This window comes from Arvicanthis niloticus, chromosome 20, assembly GCF_011762505.2.
Source record: "Arvicanthis niloticus isolate mArvNil1 chromosome 20, mArvNil1.pat.X, whole genome shotgun sequence".
Classification (NCBI taxonomy): Eukaryota; Metazoa; Chordata; class Mammalia; order Rodentia; family Muridae; genus Arvicanthis; species Arvicanthis niloticus.
The window spans coordinates 46,193,858-46,221,298 of NC_047677.1; the positions used below are offsets into that span (position 1 = coordinate 46,193,858).

General features: G+C 49.6%; 1 protein-coding gene and 1 long non-coding RNA gene across 5 annotated transcripts; one reads left to right on the forward strand and one right to left on the reverse strand.

The window, feature by feature from the left end:
* Positions 1-5,879: 5,879 nt before the first annotated feature.
* On the forward strand, positions 5,880-25,488 carry Bnip5 (BCL2 interacting protein 5). Of its 4 annotated transcripts, none has more exons than XM_076916483.1 (12): positions 5,880-6,131; positions 11,870-12,459; positions 13,451-13,570; positions 15,565-15,677; positions 15,825-16,065; positions 17,246-17,380; positions 17,983-18,044; positions 18,244-18,493; positions 19,206-19,331; positions 20,163-20,227; positions 21,722-21,967; positions 22,579-25,488. In XM_076916483.1, exons 1-12 carry the CDS (start codon positions 6,067-6,069, stop codon positions 22,612-22,614), a joined length of 2,049 nt encoding a protein of 682 aa, XP_076772598.1. In that variant the 5' UTR covers positions 5,880-6,066; the 3' UTR covers positions 22,615-25,488. The 4 variants fall into 4 exon arrangements, with proteins under 4 accessions (XP_076772598.1, XP_034379624.1, XP_076772597.1 ...); XM_034523733.2 differs by having other exon boundaries at positions 15,565-15,629; XM_076916482.1 differs by lacking the exon at positions 5,880-6,131 and having other exon boundaries at positions 11,198-12,459.
* Positions 14,991-16,080, reverse strand: LOC143435160 (uncharacterized). The gene is made up of 3 exons (XR_013105210.1): positions 16,021-16,080; positions 15,533-15,617; positions 14,991-15,318 (listed from the first exon to the last, which is right to left on the reverse strand). It is a non-coding gene; the product is annotated as an uncharacterized LOC143435160 (long non-coding RNA).
* Positions 25,489-27,441: the final 1,953 nt, after the last annotated feature.

Sequence of the window (27,441 nt, forward strand, 5' to 3'; positions counted from 1 at the left end):
CTTTGCCATCTCACTGACCAGAAGAAAGAAAGCACAGATAAACATAGGAAGCTGTGTGCTAGACAAAGAACAGAGAATTTGTTTATTTCTTTGAGGCAGGGTCTCTAGTAGCCCAGGCTAGCCTTGAATTTCCTATAGCTGAGGTTAGCCTTGAACTTCTGATCTCCCTGCCTCCTGGATGCCGATGTCAGGATTACAGATGTGTGGCTGCCATGCCTGGCTCCCAACTAACTGGCTTGGTTTTGAGTGTGTGTGTGTGTGTGTGTGTGTGTGTGTGTGTGTGTGATATGTGTATGTGTTTTTATGTATGTGCATATGTGTGTGTATCTGTGTGTGTATCTGTGTGTATCTGTGTGTACATGTATGTGTGTATGTATGTATGTGTGTATGTGTATATGTGTGTATGTGTGTGTATATGTGTATGTATGTATATGTGTATGTATATATGTATGTATGTGTGTATGTGTATATGTATGTATGTGTGTATGTATATGTGTATATGTGTGTATGTTTGTATTGTGCATGTATGTATGTGTGTATGTATATGTGTGTATGTATGTGTGTATATATGTATATATGTGCATGTATATATATGTATATATGTATGTATGTATATGTGTATATGTATGTATATGTGTATATGTATGTATATATGTATGTGTATATGTTTGTATGTGTGTATGTATCTGTGTGTATATGTGTGTATGTGTGTATATATGTATATGTGTATGTATATGTATGTATGTATATATGTATATGTTTGTATATGTGTATATGTGTGTATGTTTATATGTGTGCATGTATGTATATATGTATGTATGTGTGTATGTGTTTATGTATATGTGTGTATTATATGTGTGCATGTATGTGTATATGCATGTATATGTGTTATGTATGTGTGTATATATGTGTGTATATGTGTGTATATGCATGTATATGTGTGTATATATATGTATGTATATGTGTATATGTATGTATATGTGTATATGTATGTATGTATATATGTATGTGTATATGTTTGTATGTGTGTGTATGTATATATGTATGTGTGTGTATGTGTGTGTATATATGTATGTATGTGTGTATGTGTGTGTGTGTGTATATGTGTGTATGTATGTGTGTTGGGGTGGGGAGATACATCCCGGGTGGGAGGATGCAGAGGTAAATTTGAGATGTCAAACCTTAGGAGCCATCTATCCTTTATTTCTGAGGGGGAGCCTCAGAAATAAAGCCCCAGAATTGGCTGGGACACCCAGAGTAGCCTGGCCTCCAAGCTGCAAGGATGCACACGCCTCTGCCTCCTGCGCTGTCATTATAAACTCGGCAGCCATACTTAGCTTAGGTTTTGTCGTTTGTTCGACATGTGTTGACATGCGATTGAACCTGGGTCCTCACGGATGCATGGCAACTGACACAGCCATTTCACCGGCCCCTGTTTGAGGTCAGTCTGCCATTACTGTAAGCACCCTTGAAGCATTTCATCATTTTGAGCTTCAACTTCTTGATGTGTGTTCCAGCAAGAAGAACTTCATACGGTTTACACGGTAGGGGTTAAGAGAGTAGTCATGGTCATAATTCTTTAACCCCAGCCGTTGGAGACAGCGACAGGAGGCTCTCTGTGAGTTCAAAGCCAGCCTGGTCTGCTTAGCAAGTTCTAGGCCAGCCAGGGCTACATAGAGAGACCCTGTCTCAAAAAAAAAAAAAAAAATATTAAAAGGCCCAAATCTAAAACAAAACAGCCAAGGATGGAAAGGTTTGAAGCACAGACCCAGAGATCCACAGGTTCCCCCCTTGTTGAGGAGAAGGGGAGTCATTAGAAATGGAAGCTGGTTGAGTTAGGGAACCCAGCTAGAGCTAGACCTTGAGTCTGAGGATCCTAGGAAAAGGATAGGAGGGTGTGTTGTCAGTTAGCTCTTTGCTCTGAGGTTATGAAGGGGCCCAGCCTTATTTCTATATGCAAATTCCATTGCCAGCCTTATTTCTATACCCAAATTCCTTTGCCGGGATGGGGACAGACTTGCAGGGCAGCAACACGCCACACTACAGAGTCACTTGGGAAACTTCTCTTAGCTCTGTTCCTCAAAACTGCTCCTGAGACAAGTCTCTTCATTTCACTGAAAACCGTGTTTTATGGGGTGTCCCATGCCCAGGGTCACACAGCCACGTAAGAGGGCGCTTGCCCACAAGGTGGGGGTGGGGGGGAGAATTCTCTCTACTTGTGGATATACTGTCGCTATTCATTTTCCTGACTGGATATTTCAAGGCCTGGAGGTTTTGGTTATTAGAGATTGTCCTGACAACACATTATTGTAAGTGATGCTTGGACCCCTCTGGTGGCACTGGTACCCAGGAGTGGACCTGACAAATGCCAGCGTTGGTGACCACTTAAGAACTCCCCCTCCTCACCTCTCTCTCTCTCTCTCTCTCTCTCTCTCTCTCTCTCTCTGCCCTCTCTTGTTCCCTCTCTTTGTCTTTCTCTTCCCCTCTTCCCCCCCTCTTTTTTTTCTTTTTTTTCTTTTTTGTTGGTTTTTTCGAGACAGGGTTTCTCTGTGTAGCCCTGGCTGTCCTGGAACTAACTCTGTAGACCAGGCTGGCCTCAAACTCAGAAATCCATCTGCCTCTGCCTCCCAGGTGCTGGGATTAAAGGCATGTGCCACCACCGCCCAGCTCTTCCCCTCTCTATTTCCTCTCTCTGCTCTGGCCTCTTCCAGATGCCTCTCTGCCTAACCATATCTTGGGTGGGTCACGTCGGTCAGTTTACCTACTTTCTCCTTCATCATTCGATATGTATGGGGTTTGTTGCTGTTGTTTGTTTGAGATAGGATCTTATACTGTGTAGCTCTAACTAGCCTCAAACTCATAGACAACTGTCTGAACCTCTGAGATTAAAGGCACATTTGACTACATTGGATCCTGTTGTTGGGTTTTGAGGCAAGTCCTGCTACTATAGCCCAGGCTAGCCTTGAACTCTTTTTTTTTTTTTTTTTTTTTTTTTTTTAAAGATTTATTTTATTTTATGAATATACTGTAGCTGTCTTCAGACACACCAGAAGAGTTCATCGGATCCCATTACAGATGGTTGTAATGTGGTTGCTGGGAATTGAACTCAGGACCTCTGGGAATTGAACTCAGGACCTCTGGAAGAGCAATCAATAGTTTTAGCCGTGAGCCATCTCTCCAGCCCCCAGCCTTGAACTCTTGATCCTATATCAGCCTCTTGAATAACGGAATTACAGGAGTAAGCCAGTTAGCCTGTCCTGTCCTATTTTGTACATAAGTTAGCGAGCTGTATTTTTATTATTTGTGCACTTCTAGATATTTTTAGATTTAATTTAATGTATGTGAATGTTTGCCTGCATGTACACCTGTGCACATCTATGTATCACATGTGTGTCTGGTGCTGATGAAAGTCAGAGGCGGGTGTCTGATCCCGTTGAACCTGAGTTACAGATGGTTGTAAGCCTCTGTGTGACAGCTGGGAATTGAACCTGGATCCATAGGAAGAGCAGCCAGTGCTGGTAATCTCTGAGCCAGCCTTCTGTGCAATATTTTCTGCTGGTTACATATTTTTGGTTTTCAGTTACTAAGGCTGGAACCCAGGTTCTTACACACTTGCATGTGCTCCACCCTGAGCCACGCCCCTACACGGTCTCCTATATCTTACATTAAATATAAATGTCATAAAATAGTCCCAGTTTCCCCTGCTCCCACTTCTGCCCTCTCTTTATAGCACTGATTGGGAAATGTCACTATTAGAGATCTTTGGCAGGCTGACCTGGACAGGTATGTAGGGCCTGCACTGGGAAGTGGCTCAGCTTGGTTTAGGCTCAGCTCTAGGCCTTTCTAGAAAATTCTTTCATTTTTAAGACAGGGTCTTGTGTAAATTACCATGTACCAGAGGCTGGCCTTGACCTCCTGATCCTCCTGGCTCCACCTCTGGCATGCTGGGATTACTACTGTGTATCACCACACCCCACTGCCCTAACATTGTTTGAAGAAGGGTTCTTTGTAATCATTTTGCATTGGGCTCCACACACACCCTGTGGCTGACCCTGTTCCTCAGACCCATGACTCAGTCTCTAGGGCTGCAGACTAAGACTTGGTCTCGGGGGACATTGAGGGACTCTGATAGGGGAAGTGTAGGCTGACTAAGCACAGAAGTCCCCCATCCTCTGAGCACTGGCACACAGAACAGACATGTCTGGGGCAGGATTGTTCAGTTTCAGGCAGATGCCTACACAATGGCCCCACACCTGCACAGTTACCCAACACCTGCACAGTTACCCAACACCTGCCCAGTTACCCAACACCTGCACAGTTACCCAACACCTGCACAGTTACCCAACACCTGCCCAGTTACCCAACACCTGCACAGTTACCCAACACCTGCACAGTTACCCAACACCTGCACAGTTACCCAACACCTGCACAGTTACCCCACACCTGCCCAGTTACCCAACACCTGCACAGTTACCCAACACCTGCACAGTTACCCAATACCTGCCCAGTTACCCCACACCTGCACAGTTACCCAACACCTGCACAGTTACCCAACACCTGCACAGTTACCCCACACCTTCACAGTTACCCAACACCTGCACAGTTACCCCACACCTGCCCAGTTACCCAACACCTGCACAATGGCCCCACACCTGCACAGTTACCCAACACCTGCACAGTTACCCAACACCTGCACAGTGACCCCACAGCTGCACAGTTACCCAACACCTGCACAGTGACCCCACACCTGCACAATGACTCCACACCTGCACAGTTACCCCACACCTGCACAGTGACCCCACAGCTGCACAGTGACCCCACACCTGCACAGTGACCCAACACCTGCAGTTACCCAACACCTGCACAGTGACCCCACACCTGCATAATGACCCCACACCTGCACAGTGACTCCAGACCTACACAGTGACCCCACACCTGCACAGTGACCCCAGACCTGCACAGTGACCCTACACCTGCACAGTGACCCCACACCTGAACAGTGACCCCACAACTGCCCCTCCATTGACTTCTTTTTGATGTGATAAAATACACAGGACAGAAAGTTTATCTAAACCTTTTTTTCAAGGGAAGAGGGGCCAAATTTTACTATCATTGACTGGTCTGAAACTGGTTATATATCTATGTGACTTTAAACTCACAAAAATCTATCTGCTTCTCCCTCCAGCATATTGGGATTAAGAAGTGCAAGATTAAATTTGGCCAAAATATGTGTGTGTGTGTGTGTGTGTGTGTGTATGTGTGTGTGTGTGTATAAAGGACATTTTAAAAATTTATTTGTGTGTATGGGCATTTTGCTTACATGAATATATGTGTATATCTGCAGTGTCAGTAGAGGTCAGAAGAAGGTATTAGATCCCCTTAAACTGGAATTAAATGATTACGTGGGTGCTGGGAACTGAACCCAGGTCCTCTGCAAGAGTAGCAAGCCAGTGCTCTTAATCAGTGAGCCATCTCTGCAGCCCCCCCACAGAGCTTTTTGGGGGGGTAAGGGGCTGGACAAAATGTCAGGGAATAGTCAGGTAGGCCTTTGTTTTGAAAAAAAAAAAGAAAAGAAAACCAACCCCCCCCAAAAACAAACAAAAACCCCCAAAACCCCAAAAACAAAACCAGCAAATCCCTGAGAAGTTGGCTATTGGGAATTGAGAATCATTTTTTTTTTTTAAAGATGGTCTTTAGACATGAAGGCTCCAATGAAGGTTTGCTTTCAATTTCATCCATGGGCCAGACATAAAGCTGGCTTCTGAGTGCTGGTTTCGTTCTGGGATTCAGGTGCAATAAGGAAGTTGTCAACTGAAACTGTGAGTGTTTTTCTCCTCTCTCCTGGGTAGAGATCTTCCTATCTCAGTCACTGCCCAGAGCGGTGAAGCAACCTGGCAGCCAGCCCTTGTCTCTGGTTGGCTACCTGTGAGCTCACCTCCTGGGAAACAATAATATATATAACCCAGAAGTCCTGAGCCCCTCTGAATACCAGCATACCAGCAGCAGCTTCTTCTCCCAGGAAGTGTTGGATCTGACCCGAAAAGGCCTTCTACTTAACAGGAAACAATGCCCAGCTCCAGGAATCCCAGCCTAGGGATGTCCCGGGACAGCAGCGACTTCTGTGGTCTGAGGTAGGTTGAATCCTCTCTTTTGGAACCAGAGTAATGGGTGGGTATCTCAGGGTCCCAAAGGAAGCTGGACATAAAAGTAATAGACCTGAATCCAGACCTTACTCTGCTTCTAGCTTGCTGATCTTCCTAGGATCTGATTTCTTACTTTTTAAAAAAGATGGAGCGGGGGCCAGTAGCGGGGCCAGTAGCGGGGGCAGTAACGGGGGCAGTAGCGGGGCAGTAGCGCGGCTCAGAAGGAAGAGGCTTTTGCTACTTGACTGTTTATAAAAAGACAAAGAGATATAGAATGTGTTCTATGGGGGCGTGGTGAGGTGTGGGGGAGGGGATGTCTCAGCGGGCCCATGCCGAGGCATCCCTTCCCTCTGAGGGACCAGCCATATGGTATAGTATAGACTAGAGTTTATTCAGGGCATGGGGAGGGGAGTTAGGAGGGTAGTAGAGGTAGAGAAAGGCAGAGAGAGAGAGGGAGAGAGGAAGAGATAGAGATAGAGATAGAGATAGAGATAGAGATAGAGAGAGAGAGAGAGAGAGAGAGGGAGAAGAGAGGAGTGGAGGAGAGGAGGAGAGGAGGAGAGGAGGAGAGGAGAGGGAGAGGGAGAGGGAGAGGAGGAGAGGAGAGAGTAGTGAGTGGCCGGCCATGAGCACATGGAGAGAGGGGGAAGGGAAGGGGAAAGGAGTGAGAGGACAGAGAAGGAGCAAGAAGGCGAGAGAGAGAGAGAGAGAGAGAGAGAGAGAGAGAGAGAGAGAGAGAGAGAGAAGCCCCTGACTGTTGCCAGGTAACTGGGGTGGAGTTTAGACAGAATACTAACACTACTGACATCCAAGCCTGAGTTCAATCCCAGGGTTCAAAGATTCATCCGAATCTTCACATGTATGTCATAGTACTCCCCCATGACACCCCTGTATATACCACACACACACATGCGCACACACACCCTGTCCACACACCACACACCATAAACACACACATACACACACCCTACCAAGTACACTCATGCACACACACACACACACAAACACACACATATACAACACACACAGGTATACACACTCAATACAGCACATACCACATACACACATATTCACGCACACCCCACACCGCACATACACACACACCACATTCATACACACACCACATATGCATGTATACACACATACACACATCACACCACACACACAGGGAGTTCCTGTGGGTAACGGGTGTGAAGGAGTCCCTCACTACAGAGGTAGGCTCAGCACTTCTCAGGGCCTGTGACTTGTAGGAACCCAAGAAGGAACGCCACAAAAAAGATGGAGACTTTGATTTGTCACCGCTTAACAAGTGAGGCTGGGTATGGCTGAGAACAGGCTTGCTGGTGTAGGCTCGGGGGGGGGGGGGGGCAAAGAGCCCTTCACTACCCAGCCTGTGGAAAGGCAAGAGCCCTCAAAGTAGCTGGATCTCTCTGTGCAGGAGTCCACAACAATGGCTTTGCATTTGGCTTCTCCTGGCTCTCGCCTGCCTGGAAGGTTCTGAGCTGGGAGGTATGGGCCCTGGAGAGACATTGTAAGCTTAGGCGTACAGCCATTGGCCATGGGGCTGTGAGGCTCAACTCTGAATTCATCATCTTTGTACCTGGGGTGCATGTGTCCACTCTCTATACACACATGTGGATGTGTGACTACATAGTGTGTGTGTGTGTGTGTTTAGAAGATGTTGCTTGGTATAAGTGTATTTGGAATTGGACAGGGAGAAGAATGTTCAAGCCCAACTCTCTGCTCCCAGCTCTGGGATTTTGACCATGTGTCAGCTGCTCAGGACCTCAGTACCCGCCCCTGCCAGACAGTCTGATTCACTGGGTGCTGTCAGAGTCAAGGCAATCACCGAGGTGAAAGGGCTTACAGTGTGTTTGTGTATAATTATTTATTTGTACTACAAACAACCAGGGACTGCCTGGCCAGGAGTGGGGACAGCAGAGAAACCTCTGGCCAGGTATCCCTTATGGATCTTAGACATGGGGCCAGGAGCAGACTCTTAACGCCCGGAACAGAGACTGTCTTGGATATTCTGAGTTAGTGCAGGCAGACAGTACACATGACGTGCTCCTTCGGGGCCTTCCATAGCACCTGGGAGGTGCGGTCTGTGTGTGTGTGTGTGTGTGTGTGTGTGTGTGTGTGTGTGTGTGTGTTCCCTACAGGGGTGGAAGAGGGAGCACTTGGTGGCATGAGAGTAACAGGCCAAGCAAATAAACGTAATGAGGTCACAGCTCAGTTTAGGAAACATGCGAAACACAGCCTTGTGCTGGGGAAAACCGTGCCAGCTCGGTGTGACTTCTGGTCCTTTGTGGCTGTGAAATGAGTCACTGGAGCCGTTTCCCTGTCTTAGCCCCTGTGATCTGTGCATCAGACCTACGGTGGGTGGATGGACTTTGTTCTGAAGTCTACTCTCAGCCGAGGCAACAAACATGTTTACATGAGTGGTTGGGTATCCATGCAAATGTCCCTGGGCTCTCCTGGTCTGGGCCAGGAAGTTGTCCAGTTGTCCGTGCTGACTTCTAGATGGGCAAAATTTCCTGCTGAGAGGCACCCAGAAAGATCACTGGCGGTGTGATTTGGGGAGGTGGGTCAGCATCTTCTCAGAAAAGACAGGTCTGCACAGAGAACATCTCTCTAGGGTAACAGGCTCGCCCTCTCTGGCTAGCCATACTCTCTCAGTCCCTGACCTGGAGCTGGAACAATGTTTCTTTCTAGAACATGCCAGAAAAAGGAGCAGGCAGAGGGTAGAGATGAGTCCAGTAAGTTGAGGCCACGTGGAAAGAGTTTCCAAGATGTGGTCCTGAGGTCAAAGGCCAGGACACTTTGGGCAGGAGGCTGAAGAGTAAGAAGAGATTTCTTACTCTTGGCCTTGGGGTCAGGAGGTCTTGGGGACCCTGGAGTGGTTCTTCACTGGGAATCTTGGAAAAGCATCACGGGACTGTGTGCGTGTGGTAAAGTCGCAGGTAGGAGAAAGATGCTGAGCTCATCTCCACAGCTGGGGGAAACTGTTTCCATGGCAACAGCCCTCTTTTAAAAAGATGGCTGTTCCTTTCTTCCAGCCAGGTGGGGATGCTCCCACTTGCTGTGGGGTGGACCCCTGGTGGCAAGCCACCTCAGAGGGGGATGAATATGGCGTCCCACACATTTGGTTGCTTTCACAATTTGGTTGGACAGCCATTCTGGCTAACAGAAGCCCTGACCACTTTTTGAACAATATTTCTGGCTCAACTTCCTTTGAGCTAATTAATATCTATCAGGTGGTCCATTTGATCTAAATTTGCCTTCTCTTAAGCCCGCAAGCTACTAAAGAGAGGGGCAGCTGCTGCCCTTGAAGGCCCCAGGTTGACCAGTTTAAACTCCAGAACACTCTCTTTTGGCGTACATTGATTGCATGTCGCTTGTGATTGTGTCCTTAGCACCAAGAGGGACTCAGAGGCCGGTGGATGGTAAAAACCAAGAGAAGTGTGTGTGGAGAAGGTCAAACATTTTCCTTGACTTTTTTCTTCTCTCTCTCTCTCTCCCACCCCGAGCCGTATTTTGGAAGCACAGCAGTAAGACAGCGGCCTCTGGGCTTCAGGAAAATGAGCCAGTTTCCATGTAAGGTGCGGGCATTATTTCAGGTTTCTACACGGCCCAGATGTTCCCTTTAAGAAACATTAATGACCAGGGCTGCTTTCCAAATTGCTCACCTCCCCTGGCCCGACGACATCCTCACTTCCTTCAGGATTTTCTGTGAGACACCAGGCAGTAGCCAGTGATGATGGTGTCTGCTGTAGGGTTCAGTTTTCCCATCCCAGACAGAGGCGTGTGTGTGTGTGTGTGTGTGTGTGTGTGTGTGTGTGTGTGTGCTGTGTGTGTGTGTGTGTGTGTGTGCGTGTTGTGCTCATGCCATGGCACTAGGTGAAACTCAGAGGATAATTTTTTCAGAGTTTGGGTCCCAGGGATTGAACTCAGATCGTCAGGTTTGGCAGCAATCACCTTTACCCACTGAGCCATCTCACCAGCCCAATTCCAGATTCTTATTTTTCCTCTGTGCTAGACCTATCAGTAGAATACATTTAAGATAGATTAACTATTGGGTAAAAGTAAGGGATGTGATGCAAATATATACTTTATTATTTATTTTATTTATGTGTGTATGTATCTGTTGTGTGTGTCTGCCGTGTATGTTTGTGTATGTATCTGCTCTGTGTGTGTATGTGTATCTGCTGTGTGTATATGTGTATGCTGTGTGTATCTTCTCTGTGTGAATATGTATGTATATCTGACACACATATGTGTGTGTATTAGCCATGCATTTTTGTGTATTCATATGCCTGTATATGTATCTGCTGTGTGTGTGCCATATGTGGGTACCTGTGGAGGTAGAAGACAGCATCAGATCACCTTGGATCTGAAGTTATAGACAGTTATCTGAGGTGGGTGCTGGGAACAGAACGTGGGTCCTTTTAAAACTGCTGAGTCATCTTGCCAGCTCATGACATTTTTAAATGTCATGTATGTGTGTATGTATGTATGTATGTATTTATCTATTCCAAGCACCTACACAGGACAACTCACAACCTATAACTCCGATCCAGGGTATTTAACACTCTCTCCTGGACTCTGTGGGCACATGCGATTACATGTACACCTGCACAGACAGACACACATACACCCATAATTTTTCTTTTAATTAGCTGGGCATGGTAATGTCTACCTTTTATTCTAGCACTTGGATCTCTCTGAATTCCAGGCCAGCCTGGTCTACATATGGAGTTCCAGGACAGCCAGGATTACACAGTGACCCTGACTTAAAAACAGAACAAAAACTGAGTGATAGAAGGATTGCGGGGGAGGAGGTCATGTAGAGACCACGCAGGGGTGTGGCCCTAGAATCTGCCTAGCATAGCACGTTCCAGGACCTGGGTTCCAGCTGGAGTGCTGAAAACATTAAGTCTTAGATACAGAAAAGTGCACAGATCAAAATACAGCCTGCTGGCCTGAGTTGGAATCAGGTCAGGTCAGGTGCGGTGGTACACTTCAGGAGACTGAGGCATGGCCAAGCGTTCAAGGCCAGCCTGGGCTACAGTAGTGAACTTGTCTCTAAACCAACAAATAAGTGAAAGAAGAAGGAAAGGAGCGAGGGACAGAGGGACAAGGCAGAGGCAGGCAGGCAGGCAGGCAACAGCACCCAGAACCCCCTGGCGCCCCTCATGGCTGTAGCAGGAACAGCAGCGTGGCTCTCCTGAGCCTTCTGGTGTAAACAGGCATCAGGCGCGAGCGCAGGCACTTTGAGGTCGGCTACTCCCTGCGAGCTGGGTACTGGCTTTTTGGTTCTCAGACCGACCACACCAGTGTGGGCAAGGAAGAGGGTGAGGGTCCTGTTTCTGCTGAGACGGAGGTCTCCTGATAAATTAGTTATTTTAGAGTCACAAACTCCAAGTCATCTGGGGAGAGAGCAGGTGACGACGGCAGGATCGTCAGGCTCGTATTCCTCTGTGCCACTCTGGTGATGCCACTTAACGGCTGGAGAAGAATCTGATTCTGTTTCCTTCTCTGGGAAATAGGGATAGTGACCTCCTTCCCTGTGGGTTGGCTAGGGGACATTAAACAGGGCAGAAGCTTTGGGAAGCATCACCAGGAAAGGGTGGCATCATGGTGACAATGTGTGTGAATGCAGGTGGGCATGGGGTGGGTAGGCTTCCAGGGAAATCTCCTGAGGGAGCAGTTTGTTTTGATTGTAGACCGGTGGAGACCCCGAAGAGCTCGAAGAAGCCTCCGGGAAATAAGAGAGCTCAATCCTTGGACCGGCAGGTTCCCAGGAAGGACCCTGAGTCTTCGAACTCCAGGTGCCCCTCCAGCTCCACCTGCAGGAGGACAGCCAGCGATGGAGCCAGAAGATCTGAGAGCCCATCTCACTTTGCGGAGGCCCAGGGAGCTGCAGCCCTCCCTCTGGGAGAAGGGAGCAGATTTCTCCCCAGTGAGCAGGGGGCCCCAGAAGACACCAAGAAAGAAAAGCCTCCGAGAGAGGTCCAGCATAGCTGGTTGAGGATGGTACTGAATCTCTTACTCATGAGGCTAGAGGAGCCCAAAGAAAAAGCCAGCAGGATATCAAAGGGGAAAGGGGACCTATCAGAAGCAACCGAGGAGCCAGCCCTCAGGAAGAAGTCCCAGGAGAAGAGGACCAGCCGCAAGAAACACAGTCACAGGAAGCCTCTTGCCAAAGAGCCTCCTGGGCCCCAGACGGCAGAAGCACAAGGTCAAGAGGACATACAGCCCAGTTTGGTTGCCTCACACACCACCGAGGAGGCAGACCTGGGGCTGATCTGCAGGGGTGAGCAGACTAGGGGTAACCCCATTGCCCTACCCCAAGGACCAGGGTGCTCTAAGTTTGTTTACTAAATGTCCTCAGATCAGAAGTGGACAGTGAGGGACCTTTCTATGACATTAAACAGCTGAGTACTTCAGCATGCTGTGTGGCCTAGGGATGGTGACTTAATGTACGCCCCCCCCCCCAACCACAAGAGAGAGAGGTAGACAGACAGACAGACAGACAGACAGACATGCTGTCTCCTGGGTCAATACAGCTTACACAAAAACAAGTGCTTGCTGCCCAGTAGCTGGTGATTAAACACAATGAGATTTGGGAGAGGGCAGAAGTAGATGCTCTTCCACCCCACAGGTCTATGGGTGCCTACCAGTGCCCTGTCTGGGTCCTGCTCTGTCAAGAATAAACCTGCTGCTGGGCATGGTGGCACACGCCTTTAATCTCAGCACTCAGGAGTTTGGGAGCAGAAGCAGGCAGATCTCGGAGTTTGAGGTCAGTCTGATTTACAGAGCAAGTTCAAGGACAGCCAGGGCTATGCAGGGGAAACCCTGTCTCAAAAACAAAACAAAACAACAACAAAAAACAAGCAAACAAAACAAATAAACAAAAGAACAAATCTACAGTGCTAGTTTCTGCAGTGGCTGCCCCTGGAGCTTCTGATTCCTCCATGGTGAAAGGAGAGATCCAGGCATCCCCGTAGCTGGGGATGTGGAGCAAAGTCTCCTCTCCCGGGGGTTTCAGCCGTGTGCTGGAGGCGCTGTGCAGACACACTGTGGCTTTGGTGGGAAAGGAGGTGCAGCGAGAGCTGGTGGGGGAGCCTGGCTTGAGATATCCCACTTTCCCCCTGGAAAGCCTGGCCAGTTTCTGATTTAGGGTGAGGTTCAGGGGTGGCTGCTGCCTGGCTTGTCACTCTGTGGAGGTCACGTTGCATGCTTGTTAACAAGGTCTGAAGAATGTCACTAAATCTGGTTTTGACTTGCTTTCATTTGATTTCCAGGGGGACCAGATTCTGACTTCCATCAGGCCTTGCCCACTGAAGGAGGCCATGCTGAAATCCCAGATAGCTCTAGCCAAGCCACAGGCCCTCCATCAGAAGAGGACCCCAGGAAGCCAGACCGTGAGTCCAAATCCTTCTTTCTTTATGGCTGGGAGTCTGCACCAGATCAGAGGGGTTTCTCGGGGCGCACAGATCTTTCTGGTCTATTCTGCTGCCTCTGGCATTGAGAACGTATTTTAGAGTCTAGCAGGAGAGAGGCTGAGGCAGCAGAGAGGCTGCCAGCAAGCGCTCCTGCCTCTGGGACCATGGCAACGTGACTTTGCTTTCAGTTTCCTAAAATGTATTTTAAAATATGTAGAAGACGGGGCAGGGACGCACCTCAGTTCCTACAGTGCTTGCCTGGCATCGGGAAGCTGGCGTTAGATCCCCCGAATTGCATGAATGGGATGTGGTGCAGGCACATGTAATCCCAGCACCGGGGAGGTGGAGGCAGGAGGATTGGTTCAAGACCATCTGCTGTATAGTGAATCAGAGGCCACTTGGAGCTACATGAGACCCTATGCATCTATCTGTCTGTCTATCTATCTATCTATCTATCTATCTATCTATCATCTACCTATCTAAAAATCTATCTACTTATCTATTTACCATCTATATACTCTATTTTATCTATTACCTATCTATTATCTATCTATCTCCTATCTATTCTATCTTATCTGTCTAGTCTACCTATCATACCTACCACCTATCTATTGAATAGAGACTGAAGGTGTAGTTAGACAGGACTGTGCTTTAGCAGGTAAGAAGTCTTGGGCTTAACTGGGAAAATGGAAAGAACTGTCCAGCGGCCCCAGCGAAGAGCCGTCAGACTGGCTTTGAAATCTTCTTGCAGAATTATAGGGAATAAAACGGAGCTTGGTCAGCACAGACTTAAACGTCTCTCAGCAGTGTGTCCAGCCTCAAACTACAACCAGCAACCTCCACAATTCCCTCTTCATCTGATTCTCCAAAAACAAGGGCTGCATTCTTAAAGCCAGGGCATGCAAGAGATAGAAAGGCATTTCTGTGTTAGATTTGTAAGGCGTTTACAATACCATTGTCTCCTCTGAGAGGAAACTGAACTGCAGACCCTGTCAAGAAACAGGAAGGGGGAAAGGGGGTGGGGTGGGGGAGCTGGTGAGAGGCCAGGAGTGAGGGGTAGAAACCCCCACAGCTAGTCGGGGACAGAGACGCCTGTTTGTTTGGCATTTTGTGCAAACAGACCTTTGGGGCACAGCTAGTGGAGTGGGCCCACCACTCTTGTGTAAGGCAGAGCAAGCCACCCAAAGAAACGTTCTCACATGAGGTGTAGTGGAGGCAGCTATGGGGCAGATCCAGTGTGACCTGCAGCATGTCAGCCGATGTCCTCTCTGTGCCTTAGGCTGGGGACCTGCCATCTCTACAGATCCTCCCCCCCCCCCCCCGATTATTATGTGTGGCTGGAAGACTTGGAATCATCCTTGGGAAATTTTCCTAATTCCTGTCCCTTGTTTGATGTCCTGACAGCCTATGAGAGAGGCAGGGGACAGAGATTGTGACCCAAATGTCACAAGGAAGGTTATAAAGACCCAGAGTTGGGGGAAGAGACTTACCCACCACCAACTCAAAGTTCTCAGATCTGTGAAGCTCAGTTGGCCGGACAGGTGGACGTCGGGCCTTAAATTCCTGCATAAAACACTATGCTTTGGTCTGTGAGATGGCTCAGAGGGTAAAGGCATGTTCCCTCAAGCCCCGATGATCTGAGTTTGATTCCTGGGACCCATGTAATAGAAGGAGAGAACTGGCTTCCAAGAGATGTCCTCTGACCTCCACATGTGTTTCTCTTCTCCCTAATAATTAAATTATAAAAATTAATTAAGAAATTTAAAAAGTCATACTTTGCCTCAAACAAACAAACAAACAAACCCTTCCCTGGTGACTCGGCCAGTTCTTAGGATGGTGGGGGATGGGGAAGGTGTTTGGGTATTGGAGAAACTCAGCCCTGAGGGATTCAGGGTGGCTTCGTTCTCCTTGGGAGTCCAGATCTGGATACTGTCTGCGTACTTAGGAGCGGTGGTACCCATGCTCTCTTGCAGAGGATGACGTCATCTGGCAGATCGTGGAATTACTCAAGAAAGCTGGAGACCAACTGGAAGAAGAGGTGAGGCGCAGGCATCAGAGAGCGCCTGCAGAGCTGCTGCGGCTCCCGGTTCGTGCCCCGCCTCCCCTCCCCAGTTAGCCCCACTCCCTCATTCCAGAAGCCGCCTCCTCCCGCTCTGGGTCGGCCCTGTCTGGGGCTGCCTTTCTCCTCTCCTCAAGACCAGGGGTCTGACTCAGTTTCTTTCTGTACCCGCAGCAAGCGCAAGTCCCTCAGCCAGAAGCCGTTCCTCCGCATAAGCCAACGGCACCCCCCAGGAAGAAATCCCAGGAGAAGAAGTCTAGCCTGAAGAGAACCTTGTCCCTCAAGAGGCCTGCCTCCGAGGAACCCAAGAGAGTGGGCACTGCCACTACCCTTGGCCCAGAAACCCGACCCAAGAGGCCCAGCTTCCTACCCGTGTGTGTTAGTAGCCAGCGAACTTCTACGTCCAGCAGCCATGGTGAGCAGGAGCTAGCTGTTGCCATAGCAACTGCAGCTGCCTCCAGCTCTAGAGTCTTTCTGATGCCCAGACTAGGCCTTGAGCAGTGCGGGGAGGGTTGGAGATGGAGAGAGACAACGATATCACCTCCAAATGGTCTCACTGGGGTACAGGAAGCTCACCTCAGCCCTTGAAGTGACTGTGTGCAGGGCCCTCAGCCACTTGTGTCTCTGCAGCTGGCCTGGGGTTGTTTTTGTAATAGAACTGGAGGCAAGGGTCCTGGGTTTCCAGCTACATTTTTTCTCCTCTTTTAAAATGTATGGATGTTTTGCCTACGTGTATGTCTGGGCACCGCATGCCTGTCTGGTGTTTGTGGAGGCCCAAGGTGGGCATCAGATCCCTGGAGCAGGATGTTACAGATGATTATGGGTCACCCTGTGGGAATCAAACCTGGTTATCTGGGAAAGCCGCTGGTGCTCATAACCACTGAGCCATGTCTCCACACGCACACAGGCCGATTTTGTCACGATTGTTTGCAAGGGTGGTTGTTTGTCTGGGACAGGGTCTCATGTAGCCCAGGCTGGTCTCAAACTCTCTTGTGTGGCCAAAAGATAACCCTGAACTTCTTGTATGCCTGCCTCTACTTCCTAAACGCAAGAATTTCAGGCTTGTGCACGACCACCCAGTTTGTGTGGTACCAGGGCTGGAACCCTGGCTCATCAAAGCGGGAGCCAGAGTTAGAAGGAGAAAGACTAGTCCCATTGGCTCTTCTTGGGCATTAGGGTGGATGGAGGCTGGCCTTGTATGACACTGTTGTTAGGAGAATTTCTGGCTTAGAGAGCATAGATTTGGGGTCATAAGAGGAGGGATTTTCATGTTTAGGCCATGAATCTTAATTCATGGCATGGAGCCCGGGCACCTACTGCCCCCTAGTGGACCAACCAAAAACAGCAGCTAGGTAAGGGAACCCCATGGAAAGAGTTTTTAAAAAGGCAGAGAAGCCAAGGAAAGGTAGTTCTGGGGGCTGCAGAGAGCATGATGGGGATCCCCAAACAGAGCCCCAGACCTGGCACAGCCCAGAAGCTCACTGTAACCTTGCAGAGCCCAAGGGTGGGGCGCACTGGCACCTGCCCGGGCTCAGAGCCAGCTGCTGGGTGTGGCTGACACACACACACACTTACTGTGCCTTTCTGCTTCCCAGACTCGGAGGCGCCTGAGTTCCATGAGGTCCTGTCTGTAGATGGTGGAGGCTCCCATCCCTCTGAGCCCCACACACCAGCTGCCGTATTTCAGGAACCCGAGGAGAAGCCACTGCTGGACAGAGCCTCGGAATCCAGTTAGTCCCTTGCCCCTCAGAGACGCCACCCCTACCTCTGGCAAAGAGCCCATCTTGATTCAGCCATTTGGAAAGGGAAAACTGAGGCAGAGAAAGGGAGGCCAAGGCCTGTTTCAGTCTCCCTGTGGGGAGCCGCAAGCTGTGGAGACAGCTTGGGCCAAGAGCCTACTTCACCTGCTAGCCTCAGTTTCCCCGTTTTGCAAGGGTGGCCATTGAGAGTTGCTGGAGGTTCTAACTGAGTGACAGGCTGTCACTACTGATCATTGTCATTGCTGTTAGGTGGCCAGCTTGAGAGCTGGCTAGGTGACAGGAAGGGACTGAGAACACGGAAGGGAGGTCTCGTCACAATTATCAGTTTATTGTTGACAGAGCCAGGCCTGGATGTAAAATACTGTCTAGCATCTGGAGACGCTGTAAACCACTTTGGGGGAAGCAGGGGATGCTGGAGAGATCACAGGCCATTAAAATTCTTACCTCATAACCACGAGGACCCAAGTGTGCACTCCAGAATGCAAAGAAAAGAAAAACAACAGAAAAGTTGGGGTGTGTGGCCCTGGCCCTGACCTCAGAGGCCTTTGTAAGGAACCCTCTTCTTTTCCTAGGAGAATTCAGGCGGAAGATCCTGGCCCTACTCCAGAATACAGAGGAAGAGCGGGGAGAGCAGGTGAGGATGCTTTCCTTGATGCTCTTGCCCTTCAGGGGACCCCACCCCTCTGCTTCATTCTAAGCTCCCAACTAGCCTCCCCCAGACAACATTTCCCAGCACCAAAGGCCTTCACCTCCTGCTCCTTCTAGGCCAAAGTTCACCTTTGACCTTCTTGAGGCCAGGGGCCGTGACTCAGTTTCTCTCTTTCTCCTCATAGCAAGCTCAAGTGCAGAAGGGAGAGAAGGCTGGAGAAAACCCGGCCTCAGCCGGCAAGGTGAAGTCTCAGGTGAAGAAGACTAACCTCCGGAAAGCCTTTTCTCTCAAGAAACACAGCTCCAAGGATTCTAAGAAAACGGAAGCTTCAGGGACTCCAGGCTCTGTCAGCCTGGAGGCCCGGCCACCCAAGAGGCACGGCTTCCTGCCCATGTGTGTCGGTGGCCACAGAGCTTCCATCTCCAGCAGCCCAGGTGAGCAGGCCTGGTGTTACCATGGTAACTTCAAGCCTTGCCCTCTGCTTTCTACTGTGGGAAGAGAGGGGAAGTGGAGATGTCAATTTCAGCAGAACACCTACCAAAAACTCAGTTCTGTTTCTTAAAAACAAAGGCACTGCCAACAAGTAGTGGCAGCCTCCCAGCACTTGGGAGGCAGAGGCAGGTGGATCTCTGAAAGTTGAGGACAGCCTGGTCTACGAAGTGGGTTCTAGGATAGCCAGGGCTACACAGAGAAACCCAGTGTTGCTAGATCTGTGTGTGGTTGTCAGATGTCACTTAGGGAACGTTAACAGAAACACCAGGATTTCAAGGTGACTGCACTAAACCATAAGAACCATTACTATGCAGTGGTTTCCCCTGCACTTATGCAGCGCCCGCTGTATGTACCATGGATGCAGTACTATCTCAGTTAACATGTCTGGTCTGTCTCATGATTCCCATTTGACAACAGAGTAAGGCGAAGTTTGGACTGACTGGGCCGAGGCTTGCACATTTAAAGGGGAGGTGATTTTGCTGGGTGAGAGCCATGTGCACATCCATGCACTTCTTAAACTGCCGTCCGTGAGGAAGCAGAGGGCAGAGAAGGAACACAGATCCCCTCAGAAGTAGAACAGGGCTGGCAACCCCCTTCCTCCCCCAGGGACTGAGACAGATGCCAACTCATCCGTTCTTCTGCAATCTCTTCCAGAAAGCCTGGAGTTCCAGAATACAGAGGCTGCAGGAGGGGGAACAGCCGGGTCCCCAGAAACACCTTTCCAGGCCAGAAGCCACACACCCGATGAGGGGCCTTCATCAGAAGAAGCCTGGGAATCTAGTCAGTATACCTGTGGGGTAGCCTTTGTTTGTCTCTCTTCCACATGCCCCAGGCTAAGTAGGGATCGTTCCAATGAGTGGAGAAGGTGGCTGAACCTCCCCCCCCCCCCAGACCCTGCAGTGGGGACAGGGACCATTGGTGTACTTTCTCTCTTTTTTTCTTTTTAAGATTTATTTTATTTACTTTATGTGTATATGGTGCCCTATCTGTATGTATACCTTCCTGCCAGAAGGGAGCATCAGATCCCACTACAGATGGTTGTGAGCCACCCTGTGGTTGCTGGGAATTGAACTCAGGACCTCTGGAAGAGCAGTCAGTGCTCTTAACGGCTGAGCCATGTCTCCAGCCCCTATTGGTGTGCTCTTTGAACCGAGACTGCCGGGCAAAGATACTGCCGGGCTTTAGGGTCCTTAGTCAGTGTCACTGGTGTAAATGGTTCTACCTTGGTTTAAGCTGCTCGCAACGACCTCTCTGAGAGTTTCCTGTATCTTTTAGTGAGCCCAGCTCAAAAGAACACCAAAGAGCCACAGTGCAGCCAAATGGCCCTCCTGTTGTGGCAGCACCCGTCAGTGCAGCCAAGTGGCCCTCCTGTTGTGGCAGCACCCATGGCCAAGGCACGTTCACCTCCATGTGTTCTGGCTGGCCACTCCGAGCGCAAGCATCCATTTCTGACATTAACAGCCTTCAGCTTTCCCGCCTGTCAGGTGGAGTTGAGTCTGGTCACAGATGCTTAGAGAGAATGTGCCATCTTTATGTGGACAGCTGTGCTGTCCTCCATGGGTGCCGGGGTGTCACTGGGGACAACCTCTCATCTCTCCTTTCTTCCCTCAGAAGAGTTCATTATCCAACACCTGGTGGCCAGTCTCCAAGAGGTGGACAGTGAGCTAGGGAGGCAGGTGAGTACCCCTCAAACTCTCCAGGCAGATACAGGGGTCTTGAACTCCCTCCCCTGAGACCTGGGTTCTATCCCTACTTCTGAGTGACTTTGATCATGTCCCTTAACCTCTCTGAGCCTCAGTTTCCTTTTTGCAAAAATAGGGATACTCCCTGTTTGAATAAACGGTGCAGAGAACGCTAACACGAGGCAAGTGACGAGAATGTTAGGTTAAAATGATAGAATTGCAGGCAGGCTGGGGAGATGCCTCAGCAGGGAGAGTGCCCGCTGAGAGCCTGAGTTCAAATCCCAAGCACACATGTAAAAAAGCCAGGCGTGGGATCACGCACCTGCCAGCCCAGAACTGTATCCTGTACCCCAGGAAGATCACTGGGGCTCAATGGTGGTTAGCCAATCTCCAGGGTTAGAGAGAGACTCTGTCTCAGGGGAATAAGGCAGAGTCCTAGAGCAGGGATACCAGACACTCTCTGGCCTTCATATGTACACATACATGTGTGCAAACATCATACACATATATGCACATGCATGCACATACTCTCTCTCTCTCTCTCTCTCTCTCTCTCTCTCTCTCTCTCTCTCTCTCACACACACACACACACACGCACACACCCCAGAATCTTCTAATGGCTTGCCTGCCAGTCAGGGCCCGCCCCAACCCCAAACCCGCAGCACCCCAAGACCCTGTGCCTTTCCGTGGTCACAGCCTTGTCAGTGAGCCGCTTAGCTGAATCCAATTCTTTCAAGCCAGAAGCTGCTCTGCCCCCCCCACAGGCTCCTGCCCTTGACCAGCAAGCAGTCTTCCTAAGAGACAGGCAGGTCCCTTGAGGGCCTGGAGGTGCTTCAACTTCCCCCTTCCCACTTCCCAGGCCTAGCCCCAGGGCACCCGCATCTCACCACCCAATGACCAGAGCCTCTGATCCATGTCCATGTGCAGTAGGGAAAATTTGACATTGCCGCTGTCTCCTGAGAGTAGCCTCCTCCACCCCCCCACCCCCCACCCCTCCCTACCCCACCCCTGGCTGAAGACCTCAGCCTCCCCAGGAGGCTTGCACACATCGATCCCTGGGCCACCTTGTCCAGGTCCTTATCCCCATCAGTGTGCCCAGGATCTCAAAGAAATCGCATGTGACCCAAGTCTTTGTCTTGGGGTCCCCCCAGCCCAGAGACCCCCAATTTGCATGTCCAGATATGAAGAGGAGTAAATTAGCCAGAGGGACCTTAGTGTGGGGCAAAGAATCCATTAAATGTTTTTTTTGTAGACTCTTGAGTCTACTTCTAACCGTTTTGGAGAGGGGGTCTGGTCACCCCCACTTTTCTAACTAAAGGGAGGCTCAGGATGACGTAGTCTGTGCACATCGTCAACGCCTACCTGCGCTTTCATTTGTTTTGTTTTGTTTTGCCCTGCCGCTGCAAGCCATATCTTGTAGAAGTGAGGGTGGGGTGGGGGAGGGATACCTGCTGGTGGCCCCCACTGACAACTCAACTTCTGTTCCAGATCCGGAAGTATCCCAGCTTCAAGCGTTTCTTTAATGAGTTCTCGGATGCCTCCCTCAGGAAGCTGGTGGCTACCTTAGACAGACAGAAGGCTCGCCTCGCCAACAAGCCGCCACTGTGTGCTTTTGGCACCCTGAACAAGTTTGCAGCCAACCACAGCTGCGCCATCTGCACCCTCATGCAGTCCCGAGGAGGCCAATACATGGGACACAATTACGCCCACTTCCTGTCCCGGAAGGCCCAGCAGGTAAGAGAGGGAGGGTAAGGACAGGTCAGCATGGCCCAAGGGACAACAGGTCTGAATTTCTTGATATGCTTGTGTGTGCACACGTGTGTGAGTGGCATGGCGCATGCACGCATGCACGCACGCGTGGAAGTCAGGGGACAACTCGTAGAACTTGGTTCTGTGCTATGTATGGGGATGGATGGAAATCAGCTTGCTAGTCTTAGTAACAAAGGCATTTATCTGAGGCTGAGCCGTCTTTCTGGCTTCTCATCCAATTTTTAGGCTTCGGTTCAATTCCCCCCCCCCCTTCTCCCTCCCCTGCCGAGTTGCAGTCTTTTGGGACAATTCTAAACACAAAGACAGAGCTAAGCAGTAGTCAGTTTCAAAGGACAGGCAGCTGAGCCTGGTGTTGGTCCCAGGAGGCCTGCCAGAAGTGGCAGATGCAATTTGAATGATCAGGGATTTAGAGACTGAGGCTGAGGCAGAAGGACTGGGGACAAATGTGCCTAGTGGAGGGGCAGGGGGGCTGCAAAGGCTAGTGGGCCTAGCGTGGGTGTGGACCCACTCAATATGGAGCTTGCTGTTGGTGGACTGGACCCTGCTGACTTGGCCTGTGGCTTTTCTCCCTCCAGAACATCACGAATCTGGTTAGCCAGAGTCCGGACTGAAGGCCTCATCTCACACACAAGTTCTCTCGGAGTAGCCAGTGGTCAGCAGCTTTGTCCCAGAGACCCTGAAGACCCCACAGGATGGCCCTCTTCTGTGCTTCCCAAATGTCTCCGCAGACAAGAATGGACAATTCTCTGTGCTCTCAGCACTGTCAGAACATTTTCTTCCTGGAAGCCTGACCTAGAGGCTGTGCTGGGGTCAGCGCTGGAATGGGGTTCAGAGGTCAGGTTCCATCGAGTGAACCTGAAGAGAGGCTCTTCCCTCTGCATCCCATCCCCCATCCTCCAACTCCCTCATCCCTCTATCATGAAGAAGGGTGACTGACACCTGCCAAATCCATGAGTCTTAGCTGGTGTGTGTGTGTGTGTGTGTGTGTGTGCGCGCGCGCGCGCGTGTGTGCGCGCGCGCGCGCGCGTGTGTGCGCGCACACGTGCACTCGTGCATGCGTGTCTGCCTGCCTGCCTGTCTGTCTGTCTCTGTGTGTCATTGCGGGGAGGGAGGGAGTGTAGGTCAGAGGTCAATCCCAGACATCCTGTTCCATCTACCTTGTTCTCACTCTGTGGCCCAGCCGAGCAGGCTTGTCTAAGGTTGAGAGTCCGAAGGATCTGCCTGGTTCTGCCTCTCCAGCGCTGACATCATTAACATCTGCCCACCCACCATAAATGAGTCTTTGTTTTGAAAATAGTTTTTTAAATTCAGTTTCCAACTGCACTCAAACAGCTGGGTCTCTGCCACGTCACTCACTCAGTTGAGCAGATAATACTCATAGGTCCATGAGAGACCCCTGGGACCCTGCAGGTCCCAACAGGAGCCCAGGATAACCTATAGATCTGAGGGGTGACCCTTGATCTCCCGGAATCTTATCAGCCTTCATGAAGATTCTGAAAGTTATCTAGTGCTATGTCTATAATTATTTTTTTTCAGAGATTTATTTATTTTATTTGTATGGGTACACTGTAGCTAGATGTCTTCAGACACACCAGAAGAGGGCATCAGATCCCATTACAGATGGTTGTGAGCCACCGTGTGGTTGCTGGGAATTGAACTCAGGACATCTGGAAGAGCAGTCAGTGCTCTTATCCACTGAGCCATCTCTCCAGCCCCGTCTATAATTATTTTATCGTATTGAGAAGAGATCTCACTCTGTGGCCCAGACCAGCATCTCCCAATCCCCCATCCCTGGCTCTCAAGTACTGAGACTACAGTTGTATGTCACCACACCTGGGCTACTTTATCATGGTCACAGCTGGGTAGATTTCAGAAAGTCAAAGAGAGGTTCATGCTGGACTGCCCCAGATGCTGTACAGATGTGCACTGCCCCAGGAGTCTCTTGCCCTAAGACATGCTGTCTCCATTCTGTCTGTTCTGACTAGTTTTGTGTCAACTTGACAGGAGCTGGAGTTACAGAGCGAGGAGCCTCCGTTGAGGAAATGCCTCCATGAGATCCAGCTGTAAGGCATCTTCTCAATTAGTGATCTGAGGGGGGGAGGGCTCAGCCTGCTGTGGGTGGGGCCATCCCTAGGCTGGTAGTCCTGGGTTCTATAAGAAAGTAGGCTGGGCAAGCCATGAGGAGCAAGCCAGTAAGCAGCACCCCTCCATGGCCTCTGCATCAGCTCCAGCCTCCAGGTTCCTGCCCTATGTGAGTTCCTGTCCTGACTTCCTTTGATGATGAACAGTGATGTGGAAAGTGTGAGCAGGTTAAACCCTTTCTTCTCAATTTACTTTTTTGGCCACAGTGTTTTCTTGCAGGATTAGAAACCCTAACTAAGACACTGTCCTCACCAATGGCTGGGACGTGTCTTGAAATGGGTCCTCTTGTGGATGTGTCTGTCTGCACAACTGTGAGGTGTGGGTGTAAGAGCCTCTGCCTGACACCCAGCTGGGCAGTGACTCTGATGGGCATATGTCACATGCCCATACCCCCACACAGGGACTGGAGCCACTGACTCGCTGGGTTATTGGCAGGAAGGTGTGGCCATGGGGGAGGGATTAAAGCTTGGATAGCAGACTGAGCCGTGTCAGCCTTGGAGACTGTTGGTGACCACACAGGCACAATGGGCTGGGTAGGAAGGCCTGACTCTCAGGTGGGACCAGTCTCAAGCCGAAGGCATCCTTTCAGGAAGTTCAACTAAAGTCGTCCGTTTATTCATTTATTTATTTTTAAATTGCATCAAGGGGTCTTTTTATTGGCATCTGGTGATCTCCTTATAGATTTATTTCAGGTAGTATTCTGGGACGTGGCATGTACATGCAAGAGCTAAAGTTTGAATGACTTTTTAAAAGATTTTGTGTGCATTGGTGTTTTGCCTGCGTGTGTGTCTGTGTGTGGGTGTCAGACTCCTGGAACTGGACTTACAGGCAGTTGCTATCAAGTGGATGCTGGGAATCAAACCTGGGGCCTCTGGAAGAGCAGCCAGTGCTCTTAACCACAGAGCCATCTCTCCAGCCCCAGGAACTAAAGTTTTGAAACAAGGGTCAGGAACCTTTTGTACATAGTTTATTTTTATTATTAAGATAATAAGTCTTACACATAGTTCAGGTTAGCCACCGCACCCAACTGTACATAGTTTCTTTTATTTATATATTTTGTTTTTATTTTTAATTATATGGGTTTGTATATGTGAGTGCAGTATCCACAGAAGCCAGAAGAGGGCACTGTATTTCATGGTGCTGGAGTTGCAGCCGGTTGTGAGCTGCCTGTGGTGGAACAGGCTTGTTTTACCACTGAGCGCTTTCCAAACCTTAGACATTGTTTCTTATCTGTAACAACTACCATTCCAGGCGGTAGAATATTTGTTAAGAGTTCCGGATACTGGCATCCAAGTCTGGTTTTTGTACTGTGTTGTTTGAACCAATAAAGACACCTACTCAAGTGTAAAGTGTATCTTTTCAGGGAAACTAGATGACCACCCCTGCCCCCACCCCCGTGCTCCACCCAGAGGAGACAAAATGGCTGCCCTCTTGTTCCATCCAGAAGAGGCAAGATGGCCACCACCAGGCCCCATCCAGGACAGTCAGAGCCTGCTTAATAGTGGGGCCAACCTCCCTGTCTCTATCCTGGGTTCTCTCTGGCCCATTCTTGGGGTGACACTGTGCTGACACAGGTTGGGTGGTCACGAGCTCCAGGCTTCCTATCCACTCCCATCTGCTCCCAGGCTGGTAATGTCAGGAATGAGATATTGCTGTCCTAACCTGACTCTTTTGGCACAGAGAGGCTGTGTCAGCCATGTTTCTTCTTGATTACTTCATGTAGCTGGTGTGACTTGGCATAGATGTGGATGGAGGGAGGAGGCCATTCTCTGCTGTGTGTCTAAATGGGAAAATGAGGACACGGTTGAGGGGAAGTTTATTGTAGACATGAGCAACAGAGAAGTCAGAGGCATCTGGGAGAGTCCAGACTGTGCATGGCCAGCAGACTGACCTAGACCATGAGATAGGGGTGGGGATCAAGATAGGAAGGGGGAGGGGTGGACCAAAAGAGAAGTCACAGACCAAGAGGCCAGCCAAGAGGCAGCTGAAATGGCTGATTATAAAGGAATTGTAAAGCCCACTCGAAAAAGAACTCACGATCCCCGGAGAACTGCAGACGCACCCCAAATCACTCACAAGAAACACAACTTGATGCAATCGCATGAGGTTTACTGGCTAGCCAGGGCTGTCTTCCCAAAAGCCCGAGCAGGGGCAGAGGAATTCAGCCATGAACAAAAGAAGTTTACAGCTTTTAAGGGGGAATCTACAAACCAAGTGGGGGTGGAGTTAGGGAAGGGGGAAGGCTGAGAGTGGAGTTAGGGAAGGGGGACGGAGGGGGAACAGGTCACTAGGTCATCGATACATTTGATCTCAAATTCTTAAGATGGATGGTATGTCACTTTATAATCGGCTATTTCAAACTAGTTTCACACTATATATCATGAGCTCCAGTTCAAGGGGGTCAGGCTAATCTCGAACTTTTAGCAACCTGGCACTGTAGAGTGAAAAATTATAAAGGCCATTTTATGAAATATGTGTAGATTTTTCGCCTTACAGAACTCGGAACTGAAAATAAGAGTTCAGGTCTTCACATTCCAGGTGAAGGACACTTGCTGGATTACATTCCCCAAGCCTCGCCCAAGGCAGGAAGGCATTCCTGACTACAGATAAAGATGCTACCACCTAGGTGGGGCCATAGCCCTATAGCCGGAAAAAGTAAAGATAGTAATCTGAAATGGCAGGATAGGACACAATAGCATGGTGAAAACCACATTTTTGAGAAGAATGAGTGTGCAGAGTGATCTCACATGACTCTAGATCATTTGGGCTAGATTCTCTGAAATGTTCCACTGTTCTTGGTTACCCCTCCCTTGGTCTTCCCAGTGCTATGTTCAAAATTTGTAAAACAACCATTCATGTGTAAGCGCGTGAAAATGCCTTCCTCCCCCCACCCCATGCTATAAAAGACCCTTTAACCCACCACAGGGGGCCAAAAACCCTGCTCTTGGAGCTAAAGAGCTTGTCGTTTTTGACCGCCGGCTCCTCCCCTAATAAACTTCTGCTGATTGCATCCAGGTATGGTTTCTTGTGATTTTTGGGTGGCTGTAATGTCCTAAGACTTGAGGAAGGGTCTCCGGAGTTTGGAGCTCTTCAGCACCAACTGTCTAAGGGTTGTTAGTTCAAAGCGCGGCCAGGCTAATCTTGGGCCCAAAGCATCCTGACACCATACATCTTATGGTTTGTTTAGTTAGGGCCATCTGTTCAAATGCTCAGCTAATTTCCTGGGACTGAGGTGACACAGTGTTTGACTTACAGGTTTTTATGTCTTTGCTTTTAAGAGTAGGGTTCAGGGGATC

What these genes read in the sequence shown, in the direction of transcription:
- Bnip5 (XM_076916482.1), top strand. Translation starts at nt 11,781, where the DNA reads ATGGTGACAATGTGTGTGAATGCAGGTGGGCATGGGGTGGGTAGGCTT. An exon ending in GGACCCCAGGAAGCCAGACC is followed by an intron (nt 13,571 to 15,564) that starts GTGAGTCCAAAT and finishes GCTCTCTTGCAG; the next exon opens with AGGATGACGTCATCTGGCAG. An exon ending in AGGAAGAGCGGGGAGAGCAG is followed by an intron (nt 18,045 to 18,243) that starts GTGAGGATGCTT and finishes TTCTCCTCATAG; the next exon opens with CAAGCTCAAGTGCAGAAGGG.